Below are 12,682 nucleotides of genomic sequence, written 5' to 3'. Positions count from 1 at the left end.
CTAGTCTCTGGTGTATCACTGTGTCAAAGGCTTTCTGGCAATCCAAAAATATGCAGTTTGCCCACCCCTCTCTTTCTTGCCTGATCATAGAATTCAATTAATCCTGTGAGGCATGACTTGCCATCCCTGAAACCATGTTGGTGTTGTGTCACAAAGTTCCTTCGCTCCAGATGTTCTACTAGCTTTTTATGGACAATTTTCTTCAATGACCTGCATGGTATGCAAGTTAGGGACACTGGCCTGTAGTTCAGTGCTTCCTGTTTATCCCCCTTCTTGTATATCGTGACTACGTTTTTCGTCTTCCAAATTTTTAGCAGTTCACCTGTTTCCAGTGATTTGTTATTCACCATGGCGAGTTGGCAGGCACAGTGCTTCTGCTCCTTCCTTTAGTATCCATGGCGATATTCCATCTGGGCCTATAGCCTTTGTCACGTCCAACTCTAGCAAAAGCTTCCTTACATCCCCACTAGTAATCTCAAATTCCTCTAGCGTTGCCTAGTTAACTATTCCTTCTCTTATCTCTTGAACTTCTTGCTCTAATGTGAAAACTTTCTGGAATTTCTTATTGAGTTCCTCGCACACTTCTTTGTCATGTGTAGTCAATCTGTCTGCTCCTATCCTCAGTTTCATTAACTGTTCCTTCACTTTTGTCTTTCTCCTGATGTGGCAGTGCAGCAATTTTGGTTGAGTCTTAGCCTTACTTGCTGTCGTTTTCATATTGCCTTTCTGCCTCTCTTCTCACCCTGACGTATTCATTCCTGGCACTCAGAGTATCCTTCTCTGAGAGCAGAGAAGGAACTCTGGTATCCTTCTCTGCTCTCAAGCGTCTTGTTATTTCTACAGTTTCTCCATGCTCTTTTACTTAGTTGCTTAGTTAGCTTACATCTCCGAATAAACCATGGGTTTCTCATCTGCATTTCTTTTTTTCCTTTTGGGCCGGGATAAACTTTTCTGCTGCCTCTTTACACTTCTGCGTGATGTATTCCATCATGTCTTGGGCCATCTTTTCCTAGAGCTCTCTTTCCCATGTTATATCCGTTAGGAATTTTCTCATCTCCTCATAGTTTCCATTACGGAATGCTAGCCTTTTGCTTCCAGTTCCCTTTCTCGGGTACTTTAACCCTTCTTCGACCAGATACTCAAACGTCAGTACACTGTGATCGCTCATTCCTACTGGGGCCTCGAAGTCAATTTCCCTTATGTCGGAGAAATTTAGAGTGAAGACTAGGTCGTGTCTCGCTGGTTCGTCGATTCCCTTCATTCTTGTGGGTTCCCTGACATGCTGGCTTAAAAAGATTTTTGTTGCCACCTTCTGTAGTTTAGCTCTCCATGTTTCCTCTCCTCCATGCGGTTCCTTGTTCTCCCAGTCTATCCTGCCGTGATTTAAGTCCCCCAGTCCCCTTCCGGAGTGTGACCCAGTTGATGAACGTGTAGTTGTGATATCGGGGTTAGGGCCTGGCCCTTAGGTGACGGAGCAATGAACCGATGTATAATCATATAACATATACTAGGGAGGATACCCGGCGTTACCCGGGTCTGTCTCCTAGCATCTGTTTATCTATCTATCCATCCATCCATCGGTTTTTTCATCTATCCGTTCAGCTTTTCATCCAACTCTCTATCTTTATCCAAAAAAATCTATCCCTCCACCTGTCAATCCATCTATCTGTCCATCTATGAGTCCATCTGACCACCTATCTCTCCATCTATTTATCCATCTAGTCATCTATCCAGCCATCTACCCATCTTTTCATCTATATATATATCCATCCATATCTGTGTATCCATCTATCCATCCATCTATCTATCCGTCTGTCTATCCATTTATTCATCTATGCATCCATCCATATATGTATCCATCCATCTATTTATTGTCTGTCTCTCTATCTCACTGTCTCCGTCTATGTCTCTTTGTCTCGGCCTCTCTCTCTGTCTCTCTATCTTTGTCTCTCTTATTAATAATATAATTGTCTAATGTGTGGGTGGTCGACAATGAGAAGAGTTTAGTGGTGTGAAATTCTGCTGCTAAAAAAAAATAGTTATCCTTCATACTCTGACAAAGCGCCGTGTCTAGATTAACCTTTGAAGCTGTCGAAGATGCCTTCGTTTTATGCTAGTACGGGCAAATTATTGACAGTAGGCAATTTCTGTTCATTATCCCGAGATCAGTAAATAATGGTGTATATTACTATGAAGAAAATAAATTATGAAATGTTCGTTTTGAAAATATTTAGTTGTGTAGTTTCGGGAGCCGGTCGGCCGAGCGGACAGCACGCTGGACTTGTGATCCTGTGGTCCTGGGTTCGATCCCAGGCGCCGGCGAGAAACAATGGGCAGAGTTTCTTTCACCCTATGCCCCTGTTACCTAGCAGTAAATAGGTACCTGGGTGTTAGTCAGCTGTCACGGGCTGCTTCCTGGGGGTGGAGGCCTGGTCGAGGACCGGGCCGCGGGGACACTAAAAATCCCCGAAATCATCTCCAGATAACCTCAAGATAACCTAGCCGGCGGGCAGTGACAAAAATCGTGACGGGAGTCTGAATGTGACCCTGACACGCTGTTCCCCTTTTTAATTCTGGCGACCCCGACCAGCCTATGATCATCCCGTACCCCAGACCATTCCCTCTGCTAATTTGGATGTGGCTCACCCCAACCGTGTGGCCTCCAACTATAATATTTATACTCTATGAGAGAATGTGTGTCTATCCATATGTGGAGGGCAGACTCTGGAGGATCATTATTGTTGTTGTGATCACTGTTGTTTTCCAACACTAATTTTCCGTACTCAAATTTGCAAGGACAGGCAGGGGGGTGGGGGGGGTGACGGGAATGATCAGGGATATGGGATGGACGTAGGCTAGTTGGAGTAGGCCTAAGTTAAATGCTTTAAGAAATATTAGCCAGTAACTTTACCCTTAAGTGATTTTCATGTTGCCTGAAATTAAATCATGGATGTGTTTTCCATAGAATGTTTATGTTACCTCCCGCCGTTTACCCGTGCCTTTTAATAATTTACTAAAAAACTGATTTATATATAAAAATAAAAATGTCTGATATTGAAGGCCAGACGGGGAAGAGTGAGGAAAGAAGATGGGATAGAAGGGAGAAAGTGGAAAGAACAGGGAAAGTGAGGGGAGATGGGAAGGAAAAGAGAGGGGAGAATGGGGAGGGAGAGTGAGGGGGAAGAGACATACCAATTCGGACACTTCCTACTTCCCATTCCAGCGACATAAATACTGTATATATATATATATATATATATATATATATATATATATATATATATATATATATATATATATATATATATATATATATATATATATGTCGTACCTAGTAGCCAGAACTCACTTCTGAGCCTACTATGCAAGGCCCAATTTGCCTAATAAGCCAAGTTTTCATGAATTAATTGCTTTTCGACTACCTAACCTACCTAACCTAACCTAACCTAACTTTTTCGGCTACCTAACCTAACCTAACCTATAAAGATAGGTTAGGTTAGGTTAGGTAGGGTTGGTTAGGTTCGGTCATATATCTACGTTAATTTTAACTCCAATAAAAAAAAATTGACCTCTTACATAATGAAATGGGTTGCTTTATCATTTCATAAGAAAAAATTTAGAGAAAATATATTAATTCATGAAAACTTGGCTTATTAGGCAAATCGGGCCTTGCATTGTAGGCTGAAAAGTGAGTTCTGGCTACTAGGTACGACATATATATTTATATATATATATATATATATATATATATATATATATATATATATATATATATATATATATATATATATATATATATATATATATATGTATATATATATCTACAGTACTTGAATATAGAGAACATCATGCTTGTATGAACATGAAAACATGAATGTATTTCGTGATACATGGTTGGATAGATTAATATATTATACAATAATACAATATGGTGGCCTCCTGCCCAACATATGTGGTAGTACAATGTGAAGGGCACCTGTCCAGCATGGTGGACGCCGCTCCCTCCACCCCCACATACTCAATATGCAGATCTCATATAAATCGCGAACCTTAGGTGAATAATGCATGAGTCTGGCACTGAAAGTCCGGCGGACATCGAGCAGTGACTGACGGACGGTCCTGTGAGCGGACTGACGGTCCTGTGAGCGGACTGACGGTCCTGTGAGCGGACTGACGGACGGTCCTGTGAGCGGACTGACGGTCCTGTGAGCGGACTGACGGACGGTCCTGTGAGCGGACTGACGGTCCTGTGAGCGGACTGACGGACGGTCCTGTGAGCGGACTGACGGTCCTGTGAGCGGACTGACGGACGGTCCTGTGAGCGGACTGACGGTCGGTCCTGTGAGCGGACTGACGGTCCTGTGAGCGGACTGACGGACGGTCCTGTGAGCGGACTGACGGTCCTGTGAGCGGACTGACGGATGGTCCTGTGAGCGGACTGACGGACGGTCCTGTGAGCGAACTGATCACTTCAGTGGACTGGGAAACAAGCTTTAGACGGTTCCACGGGGTCCCTGACCTCAGGGAACACAGATGAAATCAACTCTATGGAACACACAGCACGCTCACCACAGTGCTGGTCTGGGGAACACAGCACGCTCACCACAGTGCTGGTCTGGGGAACACACAGCACGCTCACCACAGTGCTGGTCTGTGGAACACACAGCACGCTCACCACAGTGCTGGTCTGTGGAACACACAGCACGCTCACCACAGTGCTGGTCTGTGGATCACACAGCACGCTCACCACAGTGCTGGTCTGTGGATCACACAGCACGCTCACCACAGTGCTGGTCTGAGGAACACACAGCCCGCTCACCACAGTGCTGGTCTGTGGAACAGTTAATTTCTGTATTTACAGTTAATCATTACTCGTTAATGGTTGATCTTTTCGCTAATACATAATTGTTTGAGCAATAAATGTATTACAGAGTCATACATGAGCTGCTGTTTGTTATTATTAGTCTTCACAATAGACCGTTTGTTCAATATTCTCATATATAATTTGTCTGTTCAATCACATTGTTACTGTTAGCATATTCATCTTAGCTTAGAAGTTGCGTATGCAAATGAACCATGAGAATACGGTTTGGTAGTGCTCTGCCACCTCTACAGTAGTGCTCTGCCACCTCTACAGTAGTGCTCTGTCACCCTCTACAGTAGTGCTCTGCCACCTCTACAGTATGCTCTACCACCTCTAGAGTACAGCTCTGTCACCCTCTACAGTAATGCTCTGCCACCTCTACAGTAGTGCTCTGTCACCCTCTACAGTAGTGCTCTGTCACCACTACAGTAGTGCTCTGTCACCTCTACAGTAGTGCTCTGTCACCTCTACAGTAGTGCTCTGTCACCTTTACTGTAGTGCTCTGTCACCTCTACAGTAGTGCTCTGCCACCTCTACAGTAGTGCTCTGTCACCCTCTACAGTAGTGCTCTGTCACCCTCTACAGTAGTGCTCTGCCACTCTACAGTAGTGCTCTGCTACCTCTACAGTAGTGCTCTGTCACCTCTACAGTAGTGCTCTGTCACCCTCTACAGTAGTGCTCTGCCACCTCTACAGTATGCTCTACCACCTCTAGAGTACAGGTCTGTCACCCTCTACAGTAATGCTCTGCCACCTCTACAGTAGTGCTCTGTCACCCTCTACAGTAGTGCTCTGTCACCACTACAGTAGTGCTCTGTCACCTCTACAGTAGTGCTCTGTCACCTCTACAGTAGTGCTCTGTCACCTTTACTGTAGTGCTCTGTCACCTCTACAGTAGTGCTCTGCCACCTCTACAGTAGTGCTCTGTCACCCTCTACAGTAGTGCTCTGTCACCCTCTACAGTAGTGCTCTGCCACTCTACAGTAGTGCTCTGCCACCTCTACAGTAGTGCTCTGTCACCTCTACAGTAGTGCTCTGTCACCTCTACAGTAGTGCTCTGTCACCTCTACAGTAGTGCTCTGTCACCCTCTACAGTAGTGCTCTGCCACTCTACAGTAGTGCTCTGCCACCTCTACAGTAGTGCTCTGTCACTTCTACAGTAATGCTCTGCCACCCTCTACAGTAGGGCTCTGTCACCCTCTACAGTAATGCTCTGCCTCCCTCTGCAGTAGTGCTCTGCTACCCTCTACGGTAGTGCTCTGTCACCCTCTACAGTAGTGCTCTGTCACCCTCTACAATAGTCCTTTGCTTCCCTCTTCAGTAGTGCTCTGCCACCCTCTACAGTAGTACTCTATCACCCGCTACAGTAGTACTCTTTCTTCTACAGTAGTACTCTGTCACCCTCTACAGTAGTGCTCTGTCACCCTCTACAGTAGTGCTGTGTCACCCTCTACAGTAGTGCTGTGTCACCCTCTACAGTAGTGCTGTGTCACCCTCTACAGTAGTGCTGTGTCACCCTCTACAGTAGTGCTCTGACACCCTCTACAGTAGTGCTCGGTCACCCTCTACAGTAGTGCTCTGACACCCTCTACAGTAGTGCTCAGTCACCCTCTACAGTACACTACAACTATTACCAGTGCACTAAATTTCTCCTCGGTAGTTTACAGTCCTCTATAGTGCTCTATAGCTCTCTGTGTTCTAAACTGGTCTTCAATGCTCTTTAGTGCTCTCTCTGTAGTGCTCTATAGTGGCAGTTGGTATGGTCAGTTACTACTTAATAATGGTCAGTTACTACTTGATAATGGTCAGTTACTGCTTGATAATGGTCAGTTACTGCTTGATAATGGTCAGTTACTGCTTGATAATGGTCAGTTACTGCTTGATAATGGTCAGTTACTGCTTGATAATGGTCAGTTATTACTTGATAATGGTCAGTTACTGCTTGATAATGGTCAGTTACTGCTTGATAATGGTCAGTTACTGCTTGATAATGGTCAGTTACTGCTTGATAATGGTCAGTTACTACTTGATAATGGTCAGTTACTGCTTGATAATGGTCAGTTACTGCTTGATAATGGTCAGTTACTGCTTGATAATGGTCAGTCACTGCTTGATAATGGTCAGTCACTACTTGATAATGGTCAGTCACTGCTTGATAATGGTCAGTCACTGCTTGATAATGGTCAGTTACTGCTTGATAATGGTCAGTCACTGCTTGATAATGGTCAGTCACTGCTTGATAATGGTCAGTTACTGCTTGATAATGGTCAGTTACTACTTGATAATGGTCAGTTACTGCTTGATAATGGTCAGTTACTGCTTGATAATGGTCAGTCACTGCTTAATAATGGTCAGTCACTACTTGATAATGGTCAGTCACTGCTTGATAATGGTCAGTCACTGCTTGATAATGGTCAGTTACTGCTTGATAATGGTCAGTTACTACTTGATAATGGTCAGTTACTACTTGATAATGGTCAGTCACTGCTTGATAATGGTCAGTCACTACTTGATAATGGTCAGTCACTGCTTGATAATGGTCAGTTACTGCTTGATAATGGTCAGTTACTGCTTGATAATGGTCAGTCACTACTTGATAATGGTCAGTCACTACTTGATAATGGTCAGTTACTGCTTGATAATGGTCAGTCACTACTTGATAATGGTCAGTTACTGCTTGATAATGGTCAGTCACTACTTGATAATGGTCAGTTACTGCTTGATAATGGTCAGTTATTACTTGATAATGGTCAGTTATTACTTGATAATGGTCAGTTACTGCTTGATAATGGTCAGTTATTACTTGATAATGGTCAGTTACTGCTTGATAATGGTCAGTTATTACTTGATAATGGTCAGTTACTGCTTGATAATGGTCAGTTACTACTTGATAATGGTCAGTCACTGCTTGATAATGGTCAGTCACTACTTGATAATGGTCAGTTACTGCTTGATAATGGTCAGTTATTACTTGATAATGGTCAGTTACTGCTTGATAATGGTCAGTTATTACTTGATAATGGTCAGTTACTGCTTGATAATGGTCAGTTATTACTTGATAATGGTCAGTTACTGCTTGATAATGGTCAGTTATTACTTGATAATGGTCAGTTACTGCTTGATAATGGTCAGTTACTACTTGATAATGGTCAGTCACTGCTTGATAATGGTCAGTCACTACTTGATAATGGTCAGTTACTGCTTGATAATGGTCAGTTATTACTTGATAATGGTCAGTTACTGCTTGATAATGGTCAGTTATTACTTGATAATGGTCCCATCCCAAATAATTTACCTGAGCCCTTCCCAGTGCCATATTGTCGTAATGGCTTGGCGCTTTCCCCCTGATAACTGATCGTTAGTCTTGAAATTTCTTCATTAAAAAAAAATTGTGTTGCCGACTAAGATGGGCAGACGCAATTCAAGGCTTGACGGGGGGTGGAGAGAGAGAGTGAGAGAGAGAGAGAGAGAGAGAGAGAGAGAGAGAGAGAGAGAGAGAGAGAGAGAGAGAGAGAGAGAGAGAGAGAGAGAGAGAGAGAGAGAGACAGAGAGAGAGAGAGAGACAGAGAGAGAGACAGAGAGAGAGAGAGCAAGAACACTGGAATAGAATGCCACTCATGGTGTTAATCGACTTCTTTTCAGTAGAGAGATCATTAAATTTAAATTCGCATCTCAGATTTGAAATAGAAGCTTCTTGTTTAATTTATCAATGACATCCACAATGACGTCAGGTTAGGTCCTATTTAGATGATGTAGTTCAGCTTTGGTCGCCGTACTATAGAATGGATATAAATTAACTAGAACGCGTACAGCGTAGGATGACAAAGTTAATCCCTCAATACACACAGAAATCACAATTGCGCGATGCATCAAATGAACAAAATTGTTCATTTGATGCATCAAATGAACAAAATTGTTCATTTGATGCATCAAATGAACAAAATTGTTCATTTGATGCATCACGCAATTGTGATTTATGTGTGTAATGAAGTAAGGGCGAAGAGGGAGAACGGCCTATTGACATAGCTCGAGTGCATGGGGGGAGTTGTTTAAAATCCTGGTTTGTGTCTCGGAGAGGCTGAAGGATCCAGTAAGTTCAGTAGAACTTCGGTTTCAACTCCTTTTGACCACGTCGTAGTTCAGTCGATTAAGGCAGCGTCTGGGATGCTCTCGGACTCCTCGTCACGGCTTTTGTCGATTTGTTTAATCCCTCAAATTACAAAACTTGTCAGAGGAAGAAAGATTGACAAATTAAATAATATTCTATAAAAAGGCGAAGAAATAGGGGTGACATGTATAGAGGTGAATAAGTGGATGAATGGGCATAACAAAAGGGGGGGATATTAATAGGGTATTAAAAGTATCAATACAAGACAGAACACGAAACAATGGATATAAATTAGATAAGTTTAAATTTAGGAAAGACTTGGGTAAATACTGGTTCGGTAACAGGGTTGTTGATTTGTGGAACCAATTACCGCGTAACGTGGTGGAGGTGGGGTCCCTCCATTGTTTCAAGCGCGGGATGGACATGTATATGAGTGGGATTGGGGTGTTATAAATAAGAACATAAGAACATAAGAACAAAGGTAACTGCAGAAGGCCTATTGGCCCATACGAGGCAGCTCCTATTCTATAACCACCCAATCCCACTCATATACTTGTCCAACCCGTGCTTGAAACAATCGAGGGACCCCACCTCCACAATGTTACGCGGCAATTGGTTCCACAAATCAACAACCCTGTTACTGAACCAGTATTTACCCAAGTCTTTCCTAAATCTAAACTTATCCAATTTATATCCATTGTTTCGTGTTCTGTCCTGTGTTGATACTTTTAATACCCTATTAATATCCCCCCGGTTATGTCCATTCATCCACTTGTAAACCTCTATCATGTCACCCCTAACTCTTCGCCTTTCCAGTGAATGCAACTTAAGCTTTGTTAATCTTTCTTCATATGAAAGATTTCTAATTTGGGGAATTAACTTAGTCATCCTACGCTGGACACGTTCAAGTGAATTTATATCCATTCTATAATATGGCGACCAAAACTGAACTGCATAATCTAAATGGGGCCTAACTAGAGCAAGATATAGCTTGAGAACCACACCAGGTGTCTTGTTACTAACGCTGCGATTAATAAATCCAAGTGTCCGATTTGCCTTATTACGAACATTTATGCATTGATCCTTTTGTTTTAAATTCTTACTAATCATAACTCCCAGATCCCTTTCGCAATCCGACTTCGCAATCACAACACCATCTAGCTCGTATCTTGTAACTCTATCATCATTACCTAACCTCAGAACTTTACATTTATCAGCATTAAACTGCATCTGCCAATCCTTTGACCATTTCAAAACCCTATCTAGATCAACTTGAAGTGATAGTGAGTCCTCCTCCGAATTAATTTCCCTACCGATTTTCGTATCATCGGCAAATTTGCAAATGTTGCTACTCAAACCTGAATCTAAATCATTTATATATATTATAAACAACAGAGGTCCCAGGACAGAGCCTTGAGGCACTCCACTTACAACATTTTCCCACTCTGACTTGATTCCATTTATACTAACTCTCTGTTTCCTTTGGTATAGCCATGCCCTAATCCAGCTTAATATAGCACCCCCAATACCATGAGACTCTATTTTTTTAATCAGTCTTTCATGTGGCACTGTATCAAAAGCTTTGCTAAAGTCAAGGTATACAACATCGCAATCCTTACCACTATCAACTGCCTCAACAATGCTAGAATAAAAAGATAACAAATTTGTTAAACATGAACGGCCATTTATAAAACCATGTTGCGACTCAATTATTAATTTATGTATAGGATGTATATGTTTATAAATAGGAGCTGCCTCGTATGGGACAACGGGCCCTCTGTAGTTACCTTTGTTCTTATGTCAGTGGCTAAGGTTCCCGATTGTGTGACAGGAGATCAACCACAACCCACACAAACACACAGGCAAAACAGCCTCCCATTTACCCGTCGTCGGTATGATTCAGGGTAATCGAAGCAGGCTGGCTCGCGGGGGCTTCTTGAAAGAGAGGTATCGTGTTCGGGGTTCGAACCTTCCCGGATGTCAGCTCACGGCAATCAGTGTCGGGAGATGGTAACAAGATGCTCTGAGAGGAAGCTGGGGTCGCGTCCTCATCTCCCGTGATGGTAGAGAGAGAGAGAGAGAGAGAGAGAGAGAGAGAGAGAGAGAGAGAGAGAGAGAGGGAGAGGGAGAGGGAGGTGGCTGGAGGTTATCTTGAGATGATTTCGGGGCTTTAGTGTTCCCGCGGCCCGGTCCTCGACCAGGCCTCCACCCCCAGGAAGCAACCCGTGACAGCTGACTAACACCCAGGTACCTATTTACTGCTAGGTAACAGGGGCATAGGGTGAAACAAACTCTGCCCATTGTTTCTCGCCGGCGCCCGGGATTGAACCCGGGACCACAGGATCACAAGTCTAGCGTGCTGTCCGCTCGGCCGACTGGCTCCCTAGGCTAGGAGTCCGCAGATCACTGGTAATAACACGGTGTTTTGTCATCAGGCGTTAGTCTAACTGCCTACCTGTGCCTGCCACAAGGTGGACCACGACTGGGCGAGGCATCGTGCCCCATTCGTGGGTACCCAGGGCAGGATAGTGTAGCATCGCATACAATTGCAATGTGTTCGTTGGAGGTCAATTATATGCTATGTACTTTACATAATTCTTCGGGTTGAATATCTCATACCTTCACTCACTATATTACTTGCTGTTCTTCTTCCTCTCTCCTCTACCTTACTCCTTCACTCTCTCTCTCTCTCTCTCTCTCTCTCTCTCTCTCTCTCTCTCTCTCTCTCTCTCTCTCTCTCTCTCTCTCTCTCTCTCTCTCTCTCTCTCTCTCTCTCTCTCTCTCTCATTCTCTCTCTCTCTCATTCTCTCTCTCTCTCTCTCTCTCTCTCTCTCTCTCTCTCTCTCTCTCTCTCTCTCTCTCTCTCTCTCTCTCTCTCTCTCTCTCTCTCTCTCTCTCTCTCTCTCTGTTCGTAATAAGGCAAATAGGACGCTGGGATTTATTAATCGAAGCGTTAGTAACAAGACACCTGGTGTTGTTCTTCAGCTATATCTTGCTCTAGTTAGGCCCCATTTAGATTATGCAGTTCAGTTTTGGTCGCCGTATTATAGAATGGATATAATTTCACTTGAACGTGTCCAGCGTAGGATGACAAAGTTAATTCCCCAAATTAGAAATCTGTCATATGAAGAGAAGAGATTAACAAAGCTTAAATTGTATTCACTGGAAAGGCGAAGAGTTAGGGGTGATATGATAGAGGTCCAGGCGACTAGTCACAATAACGTGGCTGAAGTATGTTGACCAATCCACACACCAGAAAATGAAGAGACTACGATATTTTGGTCCATCCTGGACCATTCTCATTTCGATTGTGATCGACTTGACAATCGACTTGAGAATGGTCCAGGACGGACCGAAACATAGGAACCACCCAATCCCACTCATATACATGTCCAACCCACGCTTGAAACAATCGAGGGACCCCACCTCCACCACGTTACGCGGTAATTGATTCCACAAATCAACCACCCTGTTACCGAACCAGTATTTACCCAAGTCTTTCCTAAATCTAAACTTATCTAATTTATACCCATTGTTTCGTGTTCTGTCTTGTGTTGATACTTTTAACACCCTACTAATATCCCCTCTGTTATGTCCATTCATCCACTTGTAAACCTCTATCATGTCACCCCTAACTCTTCGCCTTTCCAGTGAATGCAACTTAAGCTTTGTTAATCTTTCTTTATATGAAAGATTTCTAATTTGGGGAAT

General features: G+C 43.3%; 1 protein-coding gene across 1 annotated transcript; it reads left to right on the top strand.

Annotated features, from left to right (window-relative positions):
• Positions 1 to 6,576: 6,576 nt before the first annotated feature.
• LOC138373659 (Kruppel-like factor 18) lies at positions 6,577 to 8,211 on the top strand. The gene has a single exon (XM_069340002.1). It carries the CDS (start codon positions 6,577 to 6,579, stop codon positions 8,209 to 8,211), a length of 1,635 nt encoding a protein of 544 aa, XP_069196103.1.
• Positions 8,212 to 12,682: the final 4,471 nt, after the last annotated feature.

The sequence above is a fragment of the Procambarus clarkii genome, chromosome 43 (genome assembly GCF_040958095.1).
Source record: "Procambarus clarkii isolate CNS0578487 chromosome 43, FALCON_Pclarkii_2.0, whole genome shotgun sequence".
Classification (NCBI taxonomy): domain Eukaryota; kingdom Metazoa; phylum Arthropoda; class Malacostraca; order Decapoda; family Cambaridae; genus Procambarus; species Procambarus clarkii.
The sequence above is the reverse complement of the archived record's forward strand: the minus strand, read 5'-3'. Positions and strand labels throughout refer to the sequence as shown.

Excerpts from the sequence above, each read along its gene's own strand:
- LOC138373659 (XM_069340002.1), top strand. The coding sequence starts at position 6,577 with ATGCTCTTTAGTGCTCTCTCTGTAGTGCTCTATAGTGGCAGTTGGTAT.